At 40.7% G+C, this 26,952-nt stretch overlaps 1 protein-coding gene across 1 annotated transcript in view; it reads left to right on the forward strand.

Annotated features, from left to right (window-relative positions):
* Nucleotides 1–26,952, forward strand: part of DOCK11 (dedicator of cytokinesis 11) — a 207,495-nt gene that overhangs the window by 30,007 nt on the left and 150,536 nt on the right. The window contains exons 2-6 of the mRNA XM_052663006.1: nucleotides 23,485–23,601; nucleotides 23,678–23,767; nucleotides 24,411–24,493; nucleotides 25,543–25,612; nucleotides 26,721–26,816. Of these exons, the coding sequence (XP_052518966.1) occupies nucleotides 23,485–23,601; nucleotides 23,678–23,767; nucleotides 24,411–24,493; nucleotides 25,543–25,612; nucleotides 26,721–26,816 (456 nt within the window). The remainder of the gene's footprint in view (nucleotides 1–23,484; nucleotides 23,602–23,677; nucleotides 23,768–24,410; nucleotides 24,494–25,542; nucleotides 25,613–26,720; nucleotides 26,817–26,952) is intronic.

Consider the following 26,952-nt stretch of genomic DNA (forward strand, 5'->3'; position numbering starts at 1 on the left):
TGGTTCTTACTAGATTCAGACCTCCATTAACAAACTGGGACTTAACATTTATTGAAACATCTTTTTTCCCTAAAATTACCCTCATTTTTATCAAATATAACCAAATTAAGCCTAGTTTTTTTTAAATATACATTTATTTATTTTAATTGCCTAGTTTTTTTAACAACTTTATTGAGATGTAATTCACATAGCATAAAATCCTCTCATTTAAAGTAATCACATCAATTTTTTAATTTTTAGTATATTCACAGAGTTTTGCAATCTTCACTTTCTAAAAAGGATTTTAGAAATTTGTTTATTTGTGTCTGCGCTGGGTTTTTGTTGCTGCCTGAAGGCTTTTTCTAGTTGCGGCAAGTGGGGGCTACTCATTAGTTGTGGTGTACGGGCTTCTTTTTTTTTTTTAATTTTAATTGGAGGCTAATTACTTTACAGTATTGTGGTGGTTTTTGCCTTACATTCACATGAATCAGCCATGGGTGTACATGTGTTCCCCATCCTGACCCTCCCTCCCCATCTCATCTCTCAGGGTCATCCCAAGGCACCAACCCTGAGCACCCTGTTCATGCATCAAACCTGGACTGGCGATCTATTTCACATATGATAATATACATGTTTCAATGCTATTTTCTCAAATCATCCCACTCGCACCTTCTCCCACAGAGTCCAACAGTTTGTTCTTTACATCTGTGTCTCTTTTGCTGTCTCGCATATAGGGTCATCGTTACCATCTTTCTAAATTCCATATGCGTTAATATACTGTATTGGTGTTTTTCTTTCTGACTTACTTTGCTCTGTATAATAGGCTCCAGTTTCATCCACCTCATTAGAACTGATTCAAATGCATTATTTTTAATGGCTGAGTAATATTCCATTGGGGCTTCCCTTGTGGCTCAGACGGTAAAGCGTCTGCCTACAATGCGGCAGACCCAGGTTTGATCCCTGGGTCAGGAAGTTCCCCTGGAGAAGGGAATGGCAACCCACTCCAGTATTCTTGCCTGGAAAATCCCATGGATGGAGGAGCCTGGTAAGCTAAAGTCTGTGGGGTCGCAAAGAGTCGGTCACGACTGAGCGACTTGACTCACTCACTCACTCAATATTCCATTGTGTATATATACCACAGCTTTCTTATCCATCGTCTGCTGATGGACATCTAGGTTGCTTCCACTATTGTAAATAGTGCTGCCATGAACATTGGGATACACGTGTCTCTTTCAATTCTGGTTTCCTCGGTGTGTATGCCCAGCAGTGGGATTGCTGGGTCGTATGGCAGTTCTATTTCCATCTTTTTAAGGAATCTCCACACTGTTCTCCATAGTAAGCCTAGTTTGTTTGCAAAATAGGTCTGCTCTCAGTAATTTGGCCTGATGATTTATGTAACCATAATTGATCATAGACTTTTTGTTTTGCTGAAATATTTATAGTCTCAGACTGAACTTTTAAAATAAAACAGGGCTGGGAAACTCACACCAAAGGCTTATCACAGATTTTGCCTAACAAATCTAGGTGAATTCTTCCCTTTTTAAGGTCTCAAAAATTCCTTGAGATTTTTGTACCTGTTAGTGAGATAACCTTCCTAACTTCATCTGATAAAGTTACTGGAAATGTAAGAGTTTCCAATCTCTGGAGGAGTCAGGTAGAGAGAAAATATAATTGTTTTGTTTATAATATATAATTTTATCAAATTGCTGTCATAATTAGTTTGAGAGGAAGATTTTCCCTACTCCTGGAAAACACAAGATTCAAGCCTATAATTTTTCAGATAGAAACCATAAAAGTTATAAGCATATTCACTGGTTCATTCAGTCCTTTGTTAACTTTTGTGAAGTCATTAGGTTTTCCATTAGAATACCAGGACATATTAGAATGTTAAGAACTCTATATATTTCTAGGATACCTATATTAGTAATATTTACCATATACTATAACGTGAGAGGATTTATTACTCATTTGATAATATTTTTCATGTAATTTAACCAACCAAATAAGCACAATTAGTTTAATATCTCTCTTTGGGATGTTTCAGGGGCCCTCTGAAGCACCCCAAAGTGAGCTAGAGGTCAAAGGAACTTTAACAGAATTCGATTTAGGAAGTTTTATCAAAAAATCAATTAAAAGGGTTTAGAATATTTGGTCAGATTTAGTCAGTGCTAATGGGTGTATCATTTAGCTTGTTGATTTGTTGCAATGGGCGTATATACTGAGGCTCAAAGTCTTGTGAAAGTTAAGTTCACCATCTTGGACCTAGTTGGCTCTAACCAGTTTTCCTATGGCTGTGTCATTCCTAACAAAATCCATTTATCTAACTAATTGTAACCCAATTTTTAGAAAATACTGATCGTGAATAACTCTTTTCAGTATTTTTTATACTTTTCTTTTTTTAACTGAAAACACACTTCTTTCCTTTAGCAACCAGGAACTAACTTTTATATTAGCATTTTATAGATTCCTGAGCATAAATACCAGTGATAATTTTTAAAACCTTTGCTTTCTTAGAACATTTTAGGATGGCATCAAACATTATTCATTTATAGTCCCAAATCTCTTTAGTTTCTCTGTAAAAGGGAATTAGTGTTTAGTAGTAAATGTTTCAAAATCTTATTTTATTTGGAAATGACCTAACTATTTAATAGACTTCCAACACTGAGTTTAGCACAACCCTTAGAAATTTAAGTTACCCCAATCTGGAGAGACTATTTTAGACAGATATTCCTCTAAAGCATAATTATTCTTAATTGAGTTTATCTAAAGCTCACTTCTCATTTACATTATTTTAGAAGTTTCTTCACTCGAGGTAGTTTCCTTGTTGACACACTTGTAACAGATATGATAATATTTAACATATTAAACCTGGGTACAATGAAAATATTCTACTTAATTACTCTAAGACATGTCTGTATTAGATAGATCAACAAACATTAATATCAGGTATTTAATACTGAATATTTCCCAGTTCACTTGAACTTGGAATTTATTAATTTAGAATTATTTGATTTGTAAATGCTTACTTTTCTTTAAGCCAATTAAATAGAGCTCATTTACAAATTAATCTCAAAAATATTATCCAGAGACAAAGACATACTGAGACGTATTCAGACAGACACAACACAAGATCTAGCTTCATTTTCTAAGCTTAGTCATGAATTAGATAGTACAGTATAAAATTTACTAGTTTATAAATAACAGTTGGAATAAATAAAAATTTTAAAGGCTTTTCTCCATTTTTCCTCAGTCTCAGGAGTTAGAGATGGTCTAGATATGTGTTCCTGAGAGCCCTGGTCTCAAGGCACAGGGAAAGAAAATCAAGTTCTAACAAAATGGTGGCAGGTCTAAACCAAATGGTGGCCAGACAAAGCAGAATGGCCATCACAAATCATAACACAGAACACAGAATACAACACACACACACAGACATGGCAGTCCTGATCAGACACTCTCTTAAATATAAGATTACAGTCTCTCAGAAAACCTCCTATAGAGACAGAACTCCAGATCCAAGTACTCACAGAGTAAATGAAAATTTCTCAGGTCTTCAGAGATTTCAAAGGGAGGAAAGGAAGCCAGGTTGAAAGAAGAAGGGGGAGTAGGCGGGAGAGGAGGGCAAAAGGGACATCTCCTGCCACCTGCAGACATCTAGGCATTATGGGACTTTTCCCTGGGCCTCCAGAGAAAGGGGGACTGGAACTCGGCCTTACCAGAAACCAGACCAGAACAGAACCAGAATTCGAGTTCTCTGCCAAGAGGAGGTGATCAGTCTCCAATCCCCAGCTCAGGCTGAGGCCCTTTGACCAATTCTTGCATCCAGGACTGGGGGACAAGAAAAAAGGGGTAGGATCAGTTCAGTTCAGTTCAGTTCAGTCGCTCAGTCATGTCCGACTCTTTGCGACCCATGAATCGCAGCACACCAGGCCTCCCTGTCCATCACCATCTCCTGGAGTTCACTCAAACTCACGTCCATCGAGTCAGTGATGCCATCCAGACATCTCATCCTCTGTCGTCCCCTTTTCCTCCTGCCCCCAATCCCTCCCAGCATCAGAGTCTTTTCCAATGAGTCAACTCTTCACATGAGGTGGCCAAAGTACTGGAGTTTCAGCTTTAGCATCATTCCTTCCAAAGAACAACCAGGGCTGATCTCCTTCAGAATGGACTCATTGGATCTCCTTGCAGTCCAAGGGACTCTCAAGAGTCTTCTCCAACACCACAGTTCAAAAGCATCAATTCTTCGACGCTCAGCTTTCTTCACAGTCCAACTCTCGCATCCATACATGACTACTGGAAAAACCACAGCCTTGACTAGACGGACCTTTGTTGGCAAAGTAATGTCTCTGCTTTTGAATATGCTATCTAGGTTGGTCATAACTTTTCTTCCAAGGAGTAAGGGTTAAGGAGAGAGAAGGGGTGAGAGGTCAATAAAGTCTCTTGTTCCTTACTGGGTCAGGGCACTCTGGCCAGTTGTCCTACTCAGGAGAAGACCAGGGACAAAAGGGTCCCAATTGCAGCCAGTGGGTCTGGTCCATTGGTGGGCCAGCTGGTCTCCGAGTACCCTGAATGGTCAATGAAGAAGAGTCCCGTCAGAGTCACCATTTGTTGCAAGAAGGGGCATCCCTTCCAGGGCCCAAAACTGGGCTCTTGTCTGACACTCAGAAGTGACTTGTCCAAGGAGACACATGTGCTGACAGAGCAAAAGATTTTATTGGGAAAGGGCACCCAGGTCGAGAGCAGTAGGGTAAGGGCAGCGAGGAGAACTGCCCTGCCACATGGCTCACAGTCTCTGGATTTATAGTGATGGGATTAGTTTCCAGGTCATCTTTAGCCAATTATTTTGACTCAGAGTCCTTCCTTGTGGACTCCAAGTCCATGCCTTGTTCAGCCAAGATGGATGCCAGTGAGAAGGATTCTGGGAGGTGGTCGGACATGTGGTGTTTCCTTTTGACCTTTCCTGAACTCTTCTGGTTGGTGGTGGCTTATTAGTTCCATGTTCCTTACCAGGACTTCCTGTCATAAAAAAAGATCATGTAAATGGTTACTATGGTGCCTGGCCAGGGTGGGTGGTTTCAGTCAGTGTGCTTCTCCTAACAACTGTATTATCCAGCAATCCCACTTCTAGGTTATGAACCCCAAAGAAAAAGCAGGGGTTCATACAGATACTCATACATCAGTGTTCCTATCAACACATCCTATCAGTGTTCATATCCTGTTATTCACAATAGGCAAAAGGTGGAAACAACCCAAATGTCCATCATAAACAAAGCATTCTACATACATACAGTGAAATCATATTCAGCCTTTAAAAGGAATGAAATTCTGACACATGCTGTAATATGGATGAACCTTGAAAATATTAATATCTTGCTAACTAAGATCATGACATCCAGTCCCATCACTTCATGGCAAATAGATGGGGAAACAGTGGAAACAGTGGCTGACTTTTTCTGGGCTCCAAAATCACTGCAGATGGTGATTGCAGCCATGAAATTAAAAGACACATACTCCTTAGAAGGAAAGTTATGACCAACCTAGACAACATATTAAAAAGCAGAGACATTACTTTGCCAACAAAGGTCTGTCTAGTCAAGACTATGGCTTTTCCAGTGGTCATGTATGGATGTGAGAGTTGGACTATAAAGAAAGCTGAGAGCTGAAGAACTGATGCTTTTGAACCGTGGTGTTGGAGAAGACTCTTGAGAGTCCCTTGGACTGCAAGGAGACCCAACCAGTCCATCCTAAAGGAGATTAGTCCTGGGTGTTCATTGGAAGGACTGATGTTGAACCTGAAACTCCAGTACTTTGGCCACCTCATGCAAAGAACTGACTCATTTGAAAAGACCCTGATGCTGGGAAAGATTGAGGGCAGGAGGAAAAGGGGACAACGGGGGATGAGATGTTTGGATGGCATCACCGACGTGATGGACATGGGTTTCGGTGGATTCCAGGAGATGGTAATGGACAGGGAGGCCTGGCATGCTGCAGTACATGGGGTTGCAAAGAGTTGGACACGACTGAGTGACTGAACTGAACTGACTGAAGTGAAATCAACCAGACACAAAAGGCCACTTATATTTGATTCTACTTGTATGACATACCTAAAATAAGCAAATTCATAGAGGCAAAAAGTAGATCAGAGGTTCCCAGTGGTTGGGTTGAAGGGGGAGTTAGGGTTTAATGACTACAGAGTTGCTGTTTCAGATGATGAAAAAAATTTGACATGGATAATGGTGGTGGTTGCAGAACAATGTAAATGTACTTAATGCCAGTGAAGTGTACACTTAATATTGTCAGAATGGTAAATTTTATGTATATTTTACCATAATAAAAAGCTAATAAAATTAATTTTATATTTTTGGATTATAATAGCAATACATGTTTGTGCTAGCAAAATTGGGGGGAAAAACAGAAAAAAGAAGAAAAAATCATCCATAATCTTGTCATTCAGAATACCAAAATCTTTAATGTTTTCATTTGACCATGTTTACTTTTTAAAAATACAGGTTTTTTTGGCTGTGCTGGGTCTTTGTTGCTGTGAGGGGACTTTCTCTAGTTGTAGTGAGCAGGGGCTATTCTCTAGTTGTGATGCATGGGCTTTTCATTGTGGTGGCTTCTCTTGTTGTGAAGCACGGGCTCTGAAGCGTGGGCTTCAGTAGTTGTGGCACACGGGCTTAGTTGCTCTGAGGCATTGGGATCTTCAAGGAACAGGGATCAAACCAGTGTCCCCTGCATTGGCACGTGGATTCTTAACCACTGGATCACCAAGAAAGTCTGACCATTTTTACTTTTAACTACTCTCTTATCAGTAAAATGACCGTCACTTTCTACCGCTTCTGGTATAGGTAGTACAGTAGCACCTACTTATTCCCCCATGAAATTTCAGCACCTTAGACAATCCCCAAACTGAGAAGAAATAGTCGGTGTCAAGTTGCAAAGCTGTTGAGCACATCGTGGGGACTTAATGGGTCAACAGGTCTGACTTTCCAGCTATAGTTCTATGAAAAGTCTGTAAAAGGGCTTTAAAGTCTTTGGTCTTTCTGTGCGACACATTGAGCCCTGGAGAATGGACTCAAGTCCCCCATATGTTGCTTGTGGCATTCTAAGAGAATCTGAGGGCTCTGTTTTATTTTTTTTTTATCGTTTTAAGGTGAGATTTTATTAATAGAAAATATTAATTACAGCAATTTGAAATATAGACAGAATAAATTTTTTGTAAAGTTTTTATTGAAAATTTTTATCAGTTTAAGGTGAGATTTTATTTATAGGAAATATTATAGCAATTTGAAATATAGATAGAATAAATTCTTTGCAAAGTTTTTATTGAAAAAACCTTCTGAAAAGTTTTTCTTGTCTAAAGAGGGATGCCTGCTTACAGTTTATAGAATATTACAACAGGAAAAGTCTTCAGATCATTTCTGGTTTCATATACTTGACTCAATCAGCTGATAACAGATACTTATTGAGTGCCTCCTATACTGTGCGAAGCACTAGGAACATGAAGGTAAAGAAGAATGAGAATCTGCCTACAGTGAGCTCCCAGTGCTGCAAGGCTGAGTAGATAAGGTTTATGTCTTGTACATGTAGAGGAGATTTTTTTAGCAATTTTCTTTTTTTCTTTTCTTTAGTTTTTGGTTGTGCTGAGTCTTCGTTACTGCGTGCAGACTTTTCTCTAGTTGCCGTGAGTTTGGTCTACTCTCTAGTTGCAGTGCGAGGACTTCTCATTGCCGTGGCTTCTCTTATTGTTGGAGCACAAGCTCTAGGGCACACAGGCTTCAGTAGTTGTGGTGCATGGGCTTCGTTGCTCCAAGCATGTGGGCTCTTCCTGGACCAGGGATCGGACCCGTGCCCCCTGCATTGGCAGGCGGATCCTTAACCACTGGTCCACCAGGAACGTCCAAGAGTTTGTAAATTATTGATTTGTATTCGAGTATAGTTGCTTTACAAGGTTGCGTTAGTTTCTACTGTTTGGCAGAGTGAATCAGCTGTATGTATACATATATTGCCTCTTTTTTTGGATTTCCTTTTGCTCAGTAGGACTTCCCTGGTGGCTTAGACGGTAAAGCGTCTGCCTGCAATGCAGGAGACCCAGGTTCAATCCCTGGGTTCGGAAGATCTCCTGGAGAAGGAAATGGCAACCCTCTACACTACTCTTGCCTGGAAAATCCCATGGATGGAGAAGCCTGGTAGGCTACAGTCCATGGGGTCACAAGAGTCGGACATGACTGAGCGACTTCACTTTGCTCAGTGCTCTAGCTAGCTAGTTGAACTGAGCTGATACAGTCCATGGGGTTGCAAAGAGTCAGACACGACTAAGCAACTTTTACTAGCTAGCTAGCTAAGTTGCTTCAGTCATGTCCGACTCTTTATGACCCTGTGGACTGTAGCCTACCAGGCTCCCCTGTCCATGGGATTCTCCAGGCAAGAATACTGGAGTGGGTTGCTATGCCCTCATCCAGAGGGTCTTCCTGACCCTGGGATCAAACCTGCATCTCTTATGTCTCTTGCATTGGCAGTTGGGTTGTTTATCACTGCTCAGTGATCTGTGGTGACCTAAAAAGGGCTCTTAACTCTTGCATCCACTCTCAACCATCCTGTCCACTGGCTGCCCCAGGGTCTTCTGAAAGGGGCTCTGGCCCTAAAGAAGAAAAAGATGCTGAGGCATTGCAGTGGGGCTGCCTCTGTTTGCTTGCCACGTGACTACCTGACTTAGAGCCTGCAAGAAGCTGCAGTCGTATTGTGGTGTTGACAAGAAAGCAAGGCTGAGCCTTTGACCTGACCAGAGGCTGTGCCTTCTCCAGTCAATTCCAGTATATTCTGGCAAACTCTGATGGGGTCAGGCCTGGATCACTCCCTCAGAGAGACTTCCAATGGTCAGAGGAATGAGGAAAAGGCTCAATGGTTTAGCATGGGATGGGGTGACAGAGAGAAAGCTCTAGAGCATTTCACTGGGTTCAGCCTTGAATTGTGCAAAGAGACTTACTTGCTTTCTTGCTCGAAAATGGAATAATACTTAAATGTGAGTTGAAAATTGTATTGGAGGGAGTGGACTTGAGATAAGAAATCTTTCAGTTGGCTTGTCCTCTGCCTATATGTACTTAAAGCAAAGAAGCAATAATTCTGTTTTTCCAGAATTATCTTGATTGTGAAATATGTAAGCAGTGGCAGTGAAGTAATTACACTGATCATCCTTTTTCAACACAGCGGAATTCCATAAGCACACAAGTTCTGTCCTTTGAACAGTCACCATAGGAAGCCACACAATTATTTCCTAATGTCATTGCTCAAAACACAGGGAATTCTCCTCAGAATGAGTTTATGACTCGTGTGAGATGACCTGGGCCTTTACTCTATAGTCCCATCTCATGTGTTTTTTAAATCACCTGTTTTTTTTATCATTAGCTGATAAAAGAAAAATGTTTTGGTAGTAAAGGAAAACCATTTTTTTTTAAACCCGACTTTTAGTGGTTTTAATTGCATTCTTCCAAGTCTATAATTAAGTCATTGTTGCCACCTTTTTTCCTTTTTTCTGGTTGATATAGGTCCAGTCATTTTAAACTAAAATGTTCTTTTTCTTAGGCTGGAGCTTTACACAGATTGTTGAAATCCCTAGAATTTTTAAACACTGTGTGTGAAAACTTGGATAAGGCTTTATTTACCTCTTGACTTTTGCAGTGGTATGTCATACACATAGCAGTGCTCAAGAAATTTTGTTGGTGGGTGCACTTGAAAATCAAAGGAATTTTTGAACACTAGTCCCAAATTCCTTGTACTCTGAAGTTTTTCATGTTATTTGGAACACTGTAACTATCAGAAATCAATAGTATGAATCCAGTTTAAAAGGAGAGAAAATAGAAAAGAGATGGAGGAACATTAAAACGGTCACTCATAGCGGTCCTCTTTGAATGATGGAATTCTAAGTAACTTTCATTTTCTTCTTGACATTTTTAGATTAAAGATCCTTCAATCAATATATATTGCTTTAATTAAAAATTTTTTAAATTAGTATTTGTTTTTGGCTGTGCTGGTTCTTCATTGCTGCATGCCCTTTCCTCTAGTCATAGAAGAGTAGGGGCTACTCTCTAGTTGCAGTGTGTGGGCTTCTCATTGTGATGGCTTCTCATTGCGGAACATGGGCTCCAGGATGTGTGGGCTTCAGTAGTTGTATAGCTCGTGGGCTCTAGGGCTCAGGCTCAGTAGTTGTGGTGCATGGGCTTAGTTGCCCTGTGGTATGTGGAATCTTCCCCCACCAGGGATTAAACCTGTGTTCCCTGCATAGGCAGGCGGGTTTTTCACCACTGACCACCAGGAAAGTCCCATGTATTGCTTTATAATTACACAAAATCAATTCATCTTATGTAAAAAAATGTGACCTGTTTATATGCAGTTAGTAAGGCAGTAGATCTTAGCCTTTCTTGGATCACACACTCCTTTGAGGTACGGAAAGCTCTGGGTCCTTTTCCTATAAAGATGTTCATACATTTTTCATATAATTTCAGACTTTCACAGATCCCACGTAGCCCATCCAAGGACCATTTAGAGACTCCAGATTAGGAACCAAATTAGGAGTGGAGAAAGTGGCACCCAGAAAGGAGTTGACTGCTAAATCAATAAGGAAAGATACAGGGTTATATGAATTTTGTCAGTGCCAGTGTCCACAGATTCAGTAGACCAGCCCTTCTGTCAAGCTATGCAAATCAAGCAGGATGCTATTGTAAGAGAGAGGGGATTTTCCATTCCTGGAACCTCAAGTGTCCTGTTCTTTAGGTCACGGGGTGCTGACAAGGAGTAAGTAAAATCCTTGAGGAGACTGAGAGCCCAGCTGAACCAAGGATTTGTTATCCCCGTAAATGAAGGCCCTGAGCACCCAGTTAGGATTTTCTCCTGTGGCATCAAAGACAAGCAAGGAGGGGTTTGATGTTGGGGAGTGGCCATGAATGTGGTTCCGAATGACAAGGGACTCGTGAGAGGGCTATCGACCAGGGGGTCCAGATTGAAATGAAAATGAACACAGGACAGGAATGCGCTGGCATATGGAGAGACTGGGCAAGGGGGATGTTAGCCTAGTTGGAAATGGTCCAGGGGACAACATGAGGAGATTCTTTTCGAGGAAAGAGAGTTCGATCATTATGACAGTGGCCCAGCCACATGTTATAGGTAGAGGCTTGTAGAGGGAGGGTTGTGCTGAGTCTGGAGTCTCACAGTGTCATTGCATCAGATGAGCATCGCAAAATGAGGGTACTTGGATAAGGGCTTTGGGAGTGCTTCTGGCTGGTGCTTCTTTGCATGTGTGATGAATTGCACTTTGAGTTACTTTTAGGGAAGGAAGCCAGAAAATGTACCTGTAGGCACCTTCAGCACACTGAGAAAATGTGAGCTGAAGGGAGGGGAGGGATGGGGAGAGAGAGGTTGCTCAGGAGGAAGTTTGGCAATGAAACTGTTACCATCACAAAAAGAGTTTTGCTGGAGTCATCAACTTGCTCTCAAGTCTAATTCACATGCCCAACCAACACAATTTTCTACCCCCTGACACTTTACATTTCTTCATGCAGGTGTGTCTGATTCTATGAAAACTTCATATATGATGTTGTGACTTTGTCAAAAAAGAATGAGTGATGATTCATGTTATTAAAGTGTTCAGTAGTCTGGCTGCTTTGGACGACTACTCAAATGTGTGTATTTCAGTGAGCATTTTGTAGATTGTGATCCTCTTGAAAGATTGGAAGAAGCAGAAAATCGTTTTGTTTTCTTTTTGGTTGCACTGAATCTTTGTTGCTGCGTGTGGGCTTTCCCTAGTTGTGGCGCTCAGGCTCCTCATTGTGCTGGCTTCTCTTGTGGTGGAGCACAGGCTCTAGGGCACCTGGGCTTAGTTGTGGTGGCATGCACGGGCTTAGTTTAAGGCCTACATGTGGAATCTACCTGGGCCAGGGATCAAACCCATGTTCCCTGCATTAGCAGGTGGACTCTTATCCTATGAACCACCAGGGAAGTCCAGAAAATCTTAATGTTGAGATTAGAAAGATAATCACAGTGGTTTCATACTTTGTTCGTTCAGTCATTTAAGATAATAATTTGAGGGTGATGAGGATAGAGCCAAGAATAAGACAAAGACCCTTGAATCACAGAGCTTTCATTCTAGTGAGGGGAGAGGTGGAAAAGGAAATGGGCACCATAGCACTTCATCATGGGACTAAGATGGGGAAGGAGGTGCAGGTACTACCTCTGGGTTTGAGGAGGTGGGTAGCACTGGGTAGGAGGGAGTGGCCATTTGTACCTAGAAAGATGGGCAGCTTCATGAAGTCTTGCAGTGGGGTTGCGGGGAGAACTGGCAGAGGAGCAGAACTGATGGCTAACAGGGCTCTTAGGAGCTCTGCCCACAGGGAAGCGGGGCTGTGGATTAGAGGGTGGGGTCAGAGGCTGGGAGTGGAGGCCAGATCTTACAAGCCCTACTAACCAGAGCAAGCCTTTTTCTGTAGGCTATGGTTTTGTTTTTTAATAAAGAAAACTTATTGCTAATTATATTAATATAGTCTGTATTTCTCAAGGAAAACGTAGGACATTTTTATTCAGTCCTTCCCATTGTTTACCCCAACATTTTTCTCTGCTTTGCAAATCACCAACTCTGCAGGCTGTGTTGACCCCTTAAAGGGGTTTAAACAAAGAAATATTGTGATCCACCTTACGTTTTGCTGAAAATTTAACCATTTTGAATCAAATTAGCCATTGAAAAGGTGTGGGAAACACATGAAGTGCAAATTGGCAGTTGATATTTTCAAAATAAAATGTTCAGGCAAATTAATCTCTGTCACACAAGGAAGATGTAAGCAAGCATTTCTTTCTCTGTGAAAGAAAAGCTCCTCACAGAAACAGAACCCTCACTTTATTTTCCTCAGTAGTTTTGTATGCAACTCTAATGAGTAGTTTTCCATAATTCCGTGTATTGCTCCTGGAAAAAGTAGACAATGGGGCAAATTTTCAGCCTATGCTGTCATTTTATGGATTAATTTCCATTAGCGCTGACCTCCTGGCTTTCCGTGCATAAATATGAGTAAAACATCTGTTCATGTCATTCCCCTGCTTAGAAACCTCTGCTGGCTCCCCATCGCCTATACTAGGAAGCAGTCCAATCTCGTGGCCTTGGCATCTGTAGTCCTCCGTAATCATGCCTTTCCAGCTCACCTCGACCATTTCTCCTTATTCTGTGTGTCCCCAGGCCCTTGAACACATGAATTCTCATCCACTTCTATTACTTCTGCTCTCGTGTTTGCCTGCCATACCTTTCTCCACCTTGCCTGCCACGGGCAGTTTTATTCAGTCCTTCAAGGCTCAGCAGACATGTGACCTCCTCTCTGAGCCTCCTTCACCTGTGGAATTAATCTGCATTCCCACAGCATTCTCTGTATCCCCTTATCCCGTCGTATTTTAACTCTCTATTGAGGAGATCTGTCTTCCCTCTGAAGCTCATGAATTCCTAAAGGGCAGCACCCACATCTTGCCCATCTTTGTTTTCTCAGCTCTGTGGCCCACTGCCTGGCACAGGGTGGATGCTCAGTGACTGTCAGTACTAAGCTCTGTGTTTTGTGTTTCTGTAAGAGCTCCAGAAGAGCCCTCAGGGAGTGACAGGGCAGCAAGCCTCGCTTTTGTACTAGGCCTATCAGTGGACTCGAGCTGAAGCGTGGGCTCCTCACACACTGACACCTAACCATTCTAGTAAGGGGTGCTGTGGTTGCTGTACTGGGAACTCCTCTTCCTAAATAGTGGAGGGGTTTTTTAGGTATAAGGAAGTGAAACTGGTTAGGAGGGAATTGGCTTAAAGAAGATTACAGATAGGCATTTTTTTGTTTGTTTGTTTAGAGGAAGATGTATAAAAATGCTGAGTAGCCGAAGGGTGGTTACCCGAAGGATGCTGGTCTGATTTAACAGCCTTTCCTAAGGGTTGACAGTCGCCATGTTCCCGGGAGCTGTGCCCCAGTGAGACCCCATGAAGCTGGAAAATGCGGACAGGAAAGTGAGAGATGAATTTCTGAATGGATAAGAGCTGGAGAGGTCATTGAAACTTACTAACCTGAGAGTAGACTCTGAGCTTGATTACGCTCTGGTAAAGCAGCGTGGGAGTGACTGTAGACTAAACACTGCAAACAGTCTGCCCAGGACGTAGGAAGGACAGTAAGATATGGGGCATGATAAGCAGCATGATGTATAGACTCCTGCCTCACATCACCAAAAGGCAGAACCTACCAGAAGAAGGTCTATCTCTTTAATCACAAGTGGGTAGATAGGATAAACATGGCTCAGATCACTGTATACCGAAATAATTATATATACCAAGAAGTAGGGCATCTCCTGATTTTTTAAAGAGATAAACTTAAGAAAAATCAATGGAGCTCTTACTTTATTTCACATAGCTTTAGAATGTATTATGAAGTGGTATAAACTGAGGATATTAAAAAAAGGCAGAAAGTGTGAGAATAAAAGTGTGAAAGTGTTAGTCGCTCAATCATGCTGACTCTTTGCGACCCCATGGACTGTAGCCTCCCAGGTTCCTCTCTCCTAGGGATTCTCCAGGCAAGAATGTTGGAGTGGGTTGCCATTTCCTTCTCCAGAAGATCTTTCCAACCCAGGGACTGAATCCAAGTCTCTTGCATTGCAGGTAGATTCTTTACCATCTGAGCCACCAACGAAGTCCACCCCTCAATTTCCCCTCCCCACAAAAAGAGAAAAAAAGACAGAATTTCAATTAATGGATAGATCCAATATGACTGATTATGGAAAATGAAAGTATTTGTAGAAAGGTGTGTCTTTGCTCCTTTAAAGGTTGGTTTTCAAAATGGGGCCCATCAGTTTTCTTTACTCCATTGTCAGAAGCAAATTAATGGAATGGGTAGACCAGTGGTTGGATCCAGTGTGGAAAATGATGAGTGTCTGATTTATAGGTTACAGAGCTTTTTTAATGAAATAGACTTGTCCTGTTGTGTTCAAATGACACAAACAGGATCTTTGGGTTTTTCTGTTTTCATGGAATGTAAGTAATCTAGCTGGCTCAATCTGTATACCTGTTGAACATCAGTGCATTTTACATTTTGTTCTGCTTAAGAATGCAAGGTATGTTATAGTTCTGTTTGTCAAATTCAGAAAAAAGTCAACAAGATTTCTTTTATGTCATTACTGGAGTGGGAACCAAGATCTGAGGCGGGTTTTAAATTATTTGATGGGCACATAGTCTAATTTCTTCTTGCATGAATGAATTATCTGCAATAATTTTATATGTCTATGTGAACTTGTTAAATTCTTTGGTTGGCTAGAAAGAAAGCTGAAAGAAAGCCATTACGTGTAACCAGGTTGCATTTTTCTTTCTGTCAATAATGGTTTGCTAAAGAATATGAAGTGTTCTAGTTTTAAAAAAGCTACTTCGCTATTCTCTCAATTTATTCAAGCCTTTCTTTTTATTTTTACCTCTTTTTGTCCTGTCTTTGAGTCATTTAAATACTAATTAGCACAAAGTAAACACAAAAAGTAAGGGAGTGACTGGATTCAAATCAGTTTTCCTACCTGTCAGGCAGCATATTGAGTAAACTTAAAATTATCGGTTTAAATCAAGTTTTGGGGTATAGAGTTCATCAAAATTTTATTTTTTTATCTGTAGATAATCTATATTACTTGCATAATATTTGAGTTGGCTGTAATGAAAACACTTGTTAACCAAGTTTGAATTAATCATAGAGGATATATCAAGACTTGTCTATTTTGTGATTTAAAAAAATAATATAAATTCTTTGTAGGTTTTAAAAAATAGTTCTTGAGTTTGTATAAATATGCCAAATAGACTTAGAAAACTAATTTGGCATCTAAAAAGAATTCCTCCCTAGGCGAAAACTCTAAAGAGGAAAAAAAATGAGTTTTCCTTTTCATCAGATTTAAATGCCTTTAGAATCTCACTTTGCTGATTTCTCAGAATCAAAAATCAAATTAAAACTGAGATCTGAAAATGAATTCTGAAAGCCTTAGCGATCAATGAGCTGTCCCTCTCTTCTTGTGTGCTGCCATTTGGGCTGGGAAAGCATACGTGTAAGGTCAGTCTCTTTGTTTTATTGTCTGGCTTTGTGGTTCTCACGACTCTCTTCTAGGTTCTGTGGAGGATACTGAGGTGAATTAGACACGGTCCCTTGACAACATCTTACTGTTGTTTTTTTGTAATCTGATTCTTACCCATTTGAAGTTGAATCTGCCAACTCCTGCCTGAAAGTAAAAGATCTAAGGTGCTAATCCCTACTAATTGATGGCAAATGCTAAATTGGAAGCAACAATTAAGAAATGTAAAACTTCTTATCCAATTACAAGTTCCATAAGCCAGTCATGCTCAGCATCATCAGGGTGATGAGAAGGCAAGATCTCACTTTGGTTAAAAAAAAAAAAAAAAGAATGTGTAGTTTGAGTCAGCGCCAGCAAATCTTAAATTGCTAAGTCTGTCCAAGGGAATTAAACATGGTAGGATTGAGGATGGGGAAATGTTATATATTTTTTTGTGTGTATTATGGTTAGGAGTACTGGTTCTGGAGTCCATCAGATAGATATAGATTTGAATCCCAGCTCTGCTAATATGTGGCATTGGACCTGCCTGAGCCTCAGTTTCCTGATCTGTAAAATGGGCATAATAAAAGAACCTCCTGTGCAGAGGTTTTGCAGGAATTAAGTGAGATAATAGATATAAAATACTTAGCGTATATTATGCTCAGGGTAAGGGATAACTAATGTACAGACATTGTTTTCTCCTCCAGGTGTTTACGATCTTGCTAAGGAGATTAATATGCAGAGTACCCACAATGCAATTACAGCTCTCTGTGAGTAAATGCCACAATAGTTGGGAAAAACGTTAACGGCTGTGGATGAGAGAGGTTGGAGGTTGGACTCTCACAGGAAGAATGTGAGAGCGAAGGTGGAAATTAGGAAGGAGCATTACCCATGATCTCATGAAAAGTATGATTTTCCCTTTATCTGTTAGCTGTAAGAAAGGTCAGTATCTTGAATGAGATTTGTAAGTGGGTATTTGTGCCCAGATCTGTCCTGAAAAATAATCTTTATTAAAATATGTTCATGTCTATTTTGCCAAGTCGGTTGTACTAACTGAAAAGATGGCCTTCCCTCCACTAGCATCATCATCCAGTTTATATTAATTCAAAGCTCCTTTGGTACTTGAGTTCTTATTTAGAAAGAGGGAAAGAAATGACCTGGTGAAAGGTAATCATATGACTGACAAAAGACAAGGGCATAATAAAGCCAGATGCTCTTGACATGAACCTTATGAAAAATTCCTTACAGTCATGGTTCCTTTGTTGCCATGCTGTGTAGAGTCCCCCTCTAGAAATCTCTAGTCTACAGTGGTGACGTTTCCCATTTCTGCTAGCTGCAGCTCAAATTTTGCTGCTCCTTACAGTCCCACCACTCTTGACAGATACTTAGTCTCCAACCTTACGGAATTTATCAACAAAAGTAGAAGATGAAATGATCCGAGACCATGTGTAGCCATATAGGGGAATTCTTCTGATTGCTATACATGTGAATAGATGGGCTCACACACTTTAATGTGCAAGAACACTTGTGCAGTCATTTTGTTGGAAGAAAATGTGATAATCAAAGGGTCTGACACATGTGTGGAAGCCAAATGAGGCTTCAAGTTGTAACAGTTTTTGTGATCAAGTTAAACAGATGAAGTGTTATACTTGTGATCAAGTATAACAGTTTCTGTGATCAAAGCCGTCCTGGCTTTATCAACCTCCCCCTCTAGATCATGAGCTCCTCAAACTGAAGTGAAAGTGAAAGTTGCTCAGTCGTGTCTGACTCTTTGTGACCCCACAGACTATATAGCCCATGGAATTCTCCAGGCCAGAATAGTATCTTCCCAACCCAGCGATCGAACCCAGATCCTCCCGCATTGCAGTCAGATTCTTTACCAGTTGAGCCACCCAGGGCTAGCACAAAGCCTGGAGCTTAGCAGGGACTTGATAAGAGTGCTCTGCCCCTCAACCCACTTTCTTTTCTGCATTGCTGGAAGCAGCATGTCCCCAGTGGGCCATTTTGAGTGTAAAGTGTTATTTTGAGATCTCTGTGGAGAAAGCCTTCCAAACCGGGCTCCAGATGTCTGAAACAAAAGGGGAGCTAAATCCCTTAGAGGGTGTCTGGAGTCATTCCCAAGGGAGGGAAGTGGGCAATGGGTGGGAAGGAGAGATGCATGGAGTAACCCCCTCTGTTTGAGTCTTCCTTCTATTCTAAGATGGTTGTTATTTTCAATATGATTCTGTTCAGATGCCATTGAAACTGTAGTCTGATCATAATACTGAGAAAATCAGCTTCTAACTTTTGGTCGCCATCATTCTCCTTCTTAAACCAGTTGTTGCCGCTCTCCTTCTGGCACCAAAACTTAATGTGGAGAAGGAGGTGGCAGGAGGAGATTTTGAATTGGCTCCATGCCCCACTGCTAAGCCTTCTGCCTGTTCTGCTCTCTCTCCCAGTGTGATACAGAAGGGATTCTGTCAAGCAGTGTTCACTGCAGACTTGTAGAAGAGACATTCTTAGCATTCTTAAGCAGAACTAGTTTCTAAAGTCAAAAATTTACCAGTGAACGAATGACCTTTGGTGTAATATCTAAACAGAAGTAATGATTTAAATCAGCAGGCTGATTTTGCACTGTTGACAGAGAAATACTACATGATTATGATTACTTTTTAAAAATGAAACTGAAATGATACAGTTTCCAATGATATGGCTTCCCTGGTGGCTCAGAGGTTAAAGTGTCTGCCTCCAATGTGGGAGACCTGGGTTCGATCCCTGGTTCGGGAAGATCCCCTGGAGAAGGAAGTGGCAACCCACTCCAGTACTAAACCAGCTTTCTAGTAATGTGCACTTTTATTTTTACTTATTTATTATTTATTTGGCTACTCCAGGTCTTGGTTGTGGCATGTGGGATCTAGTTCTCTGACCAAGGATGGAACCCGGGCTCCCTGCATTGGGAGTGTGGTATCTTAGCCACTGGACCACTAGGGAAGTCTTTGTGCCCTATTAAATACATGAGTGGTTGGAGGGTTGAATATATAATATACTTGCATATACATATTCACATATTATTTTAGGATTGCAAACTTGGTTTTACATTGATACATACATAAGTTAAGATGATGAATGATCAGTCACACTGTACAGTAGATATAGAGGGACTCTCACTAAAGCATAAAGTTTTCAGTGTTTGATGCTCTTGGTGATTCCCAATGAAGATACGTCTTTGTACCTTCCTCTCTTTGTACCAAGAAGCAGATTGTATCTGAATCTGTACTGATAAGTTCCCTTTTTCAATCTCTGTTATTTCAATCTATGTTAGAAATCATAAAGTTATCTTTATTTGTGGAATTGTGCATTTCTTCACAGTTTGAGGGTTTATACATGGAAGTCTATTTAGATTTGGTCCTAGTGTCCTAAGTCTGGAAGAGTGTACTGTGTCCCAAACCACAGTACAGAGATTGACATTTTGTTACTAGAGATTAGGAAAATATTGACTTAGTTTCCTCTGGGGGACTGATACGAAGTTTACTGTTTCAATAAATCCATTTCAATGGAAAAGAGATTTGAAGAAAAATATGAAGTATATAATAGTGCAGAAGTTGTGGCAAACATCTTTGAAGACTTTTTACATGAGTAAGTTGAGTTGGGAGACACTGCTAAGAGCAGAGGGGCTTCCTAGGTGGCTCAGTGGGTAAAGAATCCGCCTTCAATGCAGGAGATCTGGGTTTGATCCCTGGGTCGGGAAGATCTCCTTGCGAAGCACATGGCAACCCATTCCAGTTTTCTTACCTGGAGAATCCCATGGATAGAGGAGCCTGGCTGGCTACAGTCCATGGGGTTGCAAAGAGTCAGACACAGCTGGAGTGACTGAGCATGGACGCACACTAAGAACAGAAAAAGGATCAGTAGTTGGAAGACCTGGGTTTGAATCTAGATTCTACCATTGGATATAGACAGCTGATCTTAAGCCTCTGAGCCAGTTTCTTCATGTGTAACTTTGAAACAATAGTATTTTCCTTGTCTATTTCACAGGTTTGGGTTAAGAAACAGGTAGAATATATATTGAAATTGTTTTCTTAAAACTTTAAAGTCATTTTGGAGTGAAACAACACCCAAACCTCTAATAATATAACCAGCAAGTTATTTCAAGAGCCCTCAGGAATCAGTGAATATGAACTTTGAAAGGCAAACCTTTTTTTTTTCTCCTACATGGTGAAAACTGAGTAGGTTCCAAATTTAGGCTGACGGTTTTCCTGTCACTACTTAGGAAGAGAAGACTGAAACATATGCTTGCTTCTCTCCAGATTATATGAATGCTTTTGCCTTTTACTTAATGCTGCTACAGAATTTAGAGAAGTACGCAGTGGGAGCTTGCTATGATTTGGATGCTTATAAAGTACCGTTTATTATAACACAGTGTTCTTGCGTTATGAGAAAGCACCTTTTCAGGCCAATCAGTGCACCAGCTGGCAGGAAGGCAGTTCCCAAATCTGAGAGGAAGACCCTTTTTGTGTATGATAGAAGCTTTATTTAGAGTAACCCTGTAAGTCTGATCATCAAATGATAAAGCCAAATAGGAAAGTTAGATAAGCATTTTATGTTCTAGACTGCCAGGCAAGGGGATATATCGTATACACAATGGCTGATTCACTTTGCTATACAGTAGAAATAAACACAGCATTGTAAAGCAACTATACTCCAATGCAAATTAATTTTTAAAAATTATACATAGACTGCCAGGCAGAGCTGCTATTAACTCATGATAATTCTAAAAGTCAAAGGTTTTCATTGTCTCTGATGCCAACAGAGTTACACTGAGTCCTACAGGAAAGGAAATGTAGGGTGCGGTTCTTTGGGGCTGACTCCTACTGTAGCCTTTCTCTTCCACTGACAGTTTGGGCTTTTAATGCCTGGGAGAGGGCTGGAGATAAAAGTTCAGATCAGAGGCAGCTGGCTGAGGGGAGGGAGCCCTTAGTCCTTCTCTTTTTCCTCTTAAAAAGATGAAGCCTGATTCACAGGCCTAGATCTTCTTTCAGGGGAAGATTTGTGGGACTCAGAATAGCTACTCTACCTTTTCTGCATTTGAGCTACCACTGATAAAGAAATAGGACCAAAGACCCAGAATGCTTAGTTGAATCGGTTTTCTATGAAAAGTGAAACCTTTTTTTCTGTAACACGAATATGTGGCCTTTAAAACACGGACAACTGCAAGTTTCATTTTTAGAGTGCATATACTGCACGTGTAAATAAGTGGTTCATTTTGCTGTATCCTATAGCATATTAATTTGACAGCTATGTTAGAAAGCTGAAGGAGGATTTTTTTCTTTTTCAAAGTTGCTTGGAGTAGGTACTTATGAAATTACTATGCAGAGAGATTAATAGATGCTAATCCAACAGGTTAAACATTGAAATTTGAGGACTGTTTTTGCAATCTGTATGGGAAGATAGTTGGCACCAAAAGCAAGACTTTGAAATTATTTTCACTAAGTCTTGCCTTCTTCAATGGGGCTTTATTCACTTTATTCTCATTCTTCTCTGAGAAATGGATCACGCACTCTGATTGTTAGGGCCGGAAGCTGCATTCACGGTGTTCTTTCATTGGGTCCATGAAACATGGCAGATGTGGGACAAGGGGGTCAAATTTTCCTATCAGAAAAATCTCTGTGTTCACAAACTAAGAGTTTTTTTTTCTTTTGTTTCAACTCATAGGTCATGATAGGGATAATCTGCTTGATTTAATCCCATGGGTCGATAAATTCAAATTTCACTTGAAATAAAGTATATCTTTGTTCAGATCTTTTTTTCCAACAGACTTATTGAGATATAATTGAAAAATCAAAGTATATATTTAAAAGCTTCAATGTGATGATTTCATATATAGGTATCATTGGGAAGTGATTACCACAATCAAGTTAATTAATACATCTATCACCTCACATGATTACCTTTTCTGTGTGTGTGAGAATGTCTAAGATCTACTGTCAGCAAATTTCAAGTATACAATATAATATAGTCACCATGCTGTACATTAGATCCTCAGAACTTAACTTATAACTGAAAGTTTGTACCCTTTGACTAACTTCTCCCCCATTTTCCCTCATCCCCCTGCCCTTAGCAACCACCATTCTACTTTTTTTAGATTCTACCATATAAGTGATACCGTATAATATTTGTCTGACTTATTTCACTTAGCATAATGCCTTCAAGATTTATTCAAGCAGCGGAATTCCTTCTTTTCTGTGACTGAACAACCTTTCTATCTGTCTATCTATCTATTTTATGTTGTTAAAAATTCCATTCCTCTCTTGATGGAAACCTAGGTTGCTTCCGTGTTTTGGTTATTGTGAATAATGTTGCAGTGAACTTGGGAGTGCAGCTATCTATTTGAGATAATGATTTCTTTCCCTTCAAATATTATATCCAGAATTGGGATTGCTGGATCATATGGTAGTTCTATTATTAATATCTTGAGGCACCTCTATACTGTTTTTGTTACCATCTTTTAGATTTGTTGAAGGTAGAAGATGGGATCCTATTCCAAGTTCAGTGCCTTGTTCTTTTGTATCTTTCTGTATTTCTCAGGCAAGGGAAGGCTGCATGAAGTAGAAAGAACAGAGCTTTGGAGTCAGATGCAGGTTTAAATTCCAGCTCTGAAGGTGGGCAAGTTACTTAACCTGATTTGAGTCCAGGATTTCCTCATCTGTAAAGTGGGGACAAAGATTCAACCTGTTTCATAGGGTTATTATGAGTCTTACATGAAAAACTGTAGAGAAAGCACGTGGCATGGTGCCTGGCATCTAGAAAGGGCTTAGTAAATGCTGTTACCACTCTTATTAAAAGAATCACATCCTGGATTTCTCAGAGTCACTAACCCTACTCCTTGCAACCTTAGTCTCGGGCTGGACTCTACTGTCAATGGCTGTGTCACCTGCAAGTCCCACAGGGACCCCTGACTTTGCCACCTGGAACCTCATCCTTTCATGCCCTGTCCACTGAATCAAGCATCTCCAGGACCCATTACCTGCCCCGGCTGTGGCAGAACTTAAGGCATCCTTTGGACAACGTGCCCGGTACCAAACGGGCACAGGAATGTTGATACTCTCCCCCTTTCAGTTACCCAGTGAATAGTGCATACTCATTATCAACTCACAGGCTTCTAAATAGGCCACTTTTTGTTTTGTCTTAAATTCAATAAATTGTTGGGGGGGTACATGGACAAGCAGAGTACAGGGCTGTCTCTCCTGAACTCTTGCCTTTAGCAGAGACGTGTGTGTGTGTGTGTGTGTGTGTGTATTTGGTGTGTGTGTCTAATTATAGAGATGGTTTCTCTCATAAAAGTGTCTCCCTTAAGTGCTGATTATCAGTAATCCCTTTGGTGAAATAATGTATCTTGGACACATGACAAGGAACTTCAGTCTGTTTGACAGTATTACTTTCTTTTTGTCTCTTCTAAAGGAAAAGACCAAAGTTGTTGAGCCCTTGGACTATGAGAATGTTATCGCCCAAAGAAAAACTCAGATTTACAGCGACCCGCTCCGAGACCTGCTTATGTTTCCAATGGAAGATATATCTGTGAGTCCACTAGTACTTCTTCAGAATTGCATTTTTCAGGCTGGTTCGTATAGCAAAAATATCCTGTGTCTTCTAGATCTCCGTGATCAGTCGTCAACGCCGAACAGTCCCGTCCACTGTACCAGAAGATGGTGAGAAGAGGGCCCAGAGTTTGTTTGTCAAGGAGGTAAGAGGCTCAGAGGCCACAGAAGGAAAGTCATTATTCATTCATTTAATAAATGCTGTATTTAGAATACTTCGTGTAAATGGAAAACAAAATTACTAGAATTTAACTGATCTACATAACAACTCTATTTGATGTGACAGCTTAAATACTTTCACAAGTAGCTTGTATTCTTAGTCTTTTTTTTATAAACTTGAATACTGTTTGGACTTGAAGTCAGAGAGTCCAAGAGAACATGTGAATTGGGATTTATTACCATCAACTGGTTTAGGAAGACACAGTTAATCCCCAAAGGAAGGTCTCAGTACCAGCATTCCCCAGATGAGTTTTAAAAGTCTGTCAGCTTATTGCTGCTGCTGCTGCTTAGTCGCTTCAGTCATGTCCGATTCTTTGTTACCCTATGGACTGTAGCCCACCAGGCTCCTCTGTCCATGGGATTCTCCAGGCAAGAATACTGGAGTGGGTTGCCATGCCCTCCTCCAGGGGATCTTCCCGACCCAGGGATCCAACCCCGGTCTCCTGCATTGAGGGCAGATTCTTTACCCCTGAGCCACCAGGGAAGCCCCGTCAGCTTATTACCAGACATAAAAACAGTGTGTATGTACCCTTCCTACATTTCAAATTAAAGATTCCTATTTTCTTTCAGTGTATTAAAACCTATAGCACAGATTGGCATGTGGTGAACTACAAGTATGAAGACTTCTCTGGAGACTTTCGAATGCTGCCATGGTAAGTTTAGAATTTAAGAGAAACTTTCAAGAGGCGAGTTATTAAACGTTTTACATTTTTTCAAACCGCTTGTGAAGCTTCTCAGTTATAACAGATAATAAAGCAAAACCTCAAACAACCAGCATGTTTGGTAAGTGTGTTTTGGGTAATTAGATATTTTTGCTTATTGAAATTTTTTCCGAAATGGACATGTTCACTTCTTGGCTTTGGTGCATGTATATTGACCGTAAAATCATCCTTCTTTGATTCTGGATAATGTTGTGAGCATTTTCTAGTGCTGTCAGTGAAAAAGCTAGAAGACATTTGACTCAGTTTGATGGCCCCAGACATCTCTTGACAAAAGTACATCTCTTGAAACTCTCCTGGTGATCCAGTGGTTAAGAATCTGCCTTGCAATGCCGGGGACATGGGTTAGATTCCCGGTTGGGGAACTTTGACCCCACATGCTGTGAGGCAACTAAGCTCATGTGCCACAACTAAGACCTGATGCAGCCCAATAAATAAGCAGATAATTTTTTTAAGATGACAGTCACTTGAACGCTCACTTTCCTCCCCTTTTCATCCATAAGATTATTAACCTCACAGGATATCACATGGGAGATGTTTTGGAGAATAAGACTTGGTGTAGCCTTTGGTAGCTTTCAAGGCACTTTCCCACAGACGAAAACTGAGTCTTAAAAATGTCCTTTAAAGCTGAGTCCTAAGATGGTCAGTCCAGGATCATATAGCAAACAGATGGAAGAGCCAGAATGACATGGGGTTGCTTTTTGGCCTGGGAAAGATAAGGTGCCACCACCACTGACAGCTCTGGCGTGCAATCCTTGCAATTTGGGCTTAGTTATGTCTTTGCTGTTGGCTGCACATGTGGGAGTCCTTTTACAGAAGGTCATGCAAGAGGGGAGAATATGAATTTGGAAAGGAGAGAAGAATTCCTCCGTTTTATGTCTTGGCATTTTCTTGGTTGTGAAAGAAAGAAGTCTACTCATCTTGATTTGGTTTCTTTTTTTCTATTCTGCTCAGTGTCTAAGACAACTCTTTTGTATTTTCAGCAAGTCTCTGCGACCAGAAAAGATTCCCAATCATGTGTTTGAGATTGATGAGGACTGTGAGAAGGATGAGGTAAAGATGGGGGCGATTGCACTGGCTTCTTCAAGGTCCCTTGTGTTGAGAGAGATTTCTCTGAAAAAAGATGAGGGAAAGAATTGTTTATGAATGATCTGGAGCAAACTTTCAAGCTAATGAGTGTTGTTTGTTTGTTTTTTTTTTTTAAATTAACACTGTTGCATTTCCAAACGGAGTTTAGGAAAAATAAAGTGAAATGGGCTGTGATGTGTATATAAAGCCATTTTCCCACCTGTGGGACACACTTGTGGGGTTGTTTTTCCTGCACTGGGCATGTGGTGTGGTGATTCATATGGACTCTCCTGCCTGATAGATCCCTCTTGGAACAGAGAACCCAGACATCTGGGTGAAGTTTGACCGTTTCCATAATGCAGAAGACCTTCCCATAAGACAGCCCGTATGATTCAGTAAATATTGAGTGTCTATTGTGTGCATGGCACTGTGGACTTAAAAAATATTCACAATCTAAAAGTTGAGAGTTATGTTTTTATTCAGTTGACATTTTTAGGACGGCAGCATCTCAAGTAACCCTGAAAGAACTGTTCAGTGGAGGCAAGAGGAGGAGCCAGGTTATTTAGAAATTTTGTGATGAAGGGCAGGAATTCTGAACATCAAAAGATGATTGTTAATTAAAGAAAACCAAGTTAAGGAATTTAGCACTTTTCTACATCTGGAAAGATGGCTCACTGACATCATTCCTTTGAAATGTACCTCCGATATCTGGAGCCAGTATCCTGAGTTTCCTCAGGGCTTAATGCAGGGAGTGGCTGCAGTCTGATGGCTGCTAGATGGCAGGTATTCTTTCCTTCCTGGGTTCTCTCAGGGCTCACCAGCTCACCATCCTTGGTGGCTGCAATTGCTGTTGACTTTGACATCGTTTGTCTACTGATATGGCAGGCAATATTGCATTTCTCAGCACAGGGCCTTTCATCCTGTTATTAACAATTTCAAGTTTAATCGGGCATCTTCAAGGGGGAGTGGGGGGTACAGGGAGAGGGAGCTTTATGCTTTGCAAAATGGGTCAGGGCCTAGTTCGTGCTCCCCAACTGTTTGATTAGATAATGGGCCAGCTGCTGTTTCACTGATGGTTTTCCCTCTGTTTCAGGATTCGTCATCTTTATGCTCTCAGAAGGGTGGTGTGATCAAACAAGGCTGGTTGCATAAAGCCAATGTAAATAGCACCATCACAGTTACCATGAAGGTAGGAAGTAGTTATTATTATTATTTCATCATTTTAAGGATAGTGCCATGACTAGCCTCTCTGGAAACTATTTCTTTTTAAAAGTTTTTTAGCAAGGAGCCCCAGCCCAAAAAAAAAAAAACTTCTTTAGTGAGAG

The sequence above is a fragment of the Budorcas taxicolor genome, chromosome X (genome assembly GCF_023091745.1).
Source record: "Budorcas taxicolor isolate Tak-1 chromosome X, Takin1.1, whole genome shotgun sequence".
Lineage (NCBI taxonomy): Eukaryota > Metazoa > Chordata > Mammalia > Artiodactyla > Bovidae > Budorcas > Budorcas taxicolor.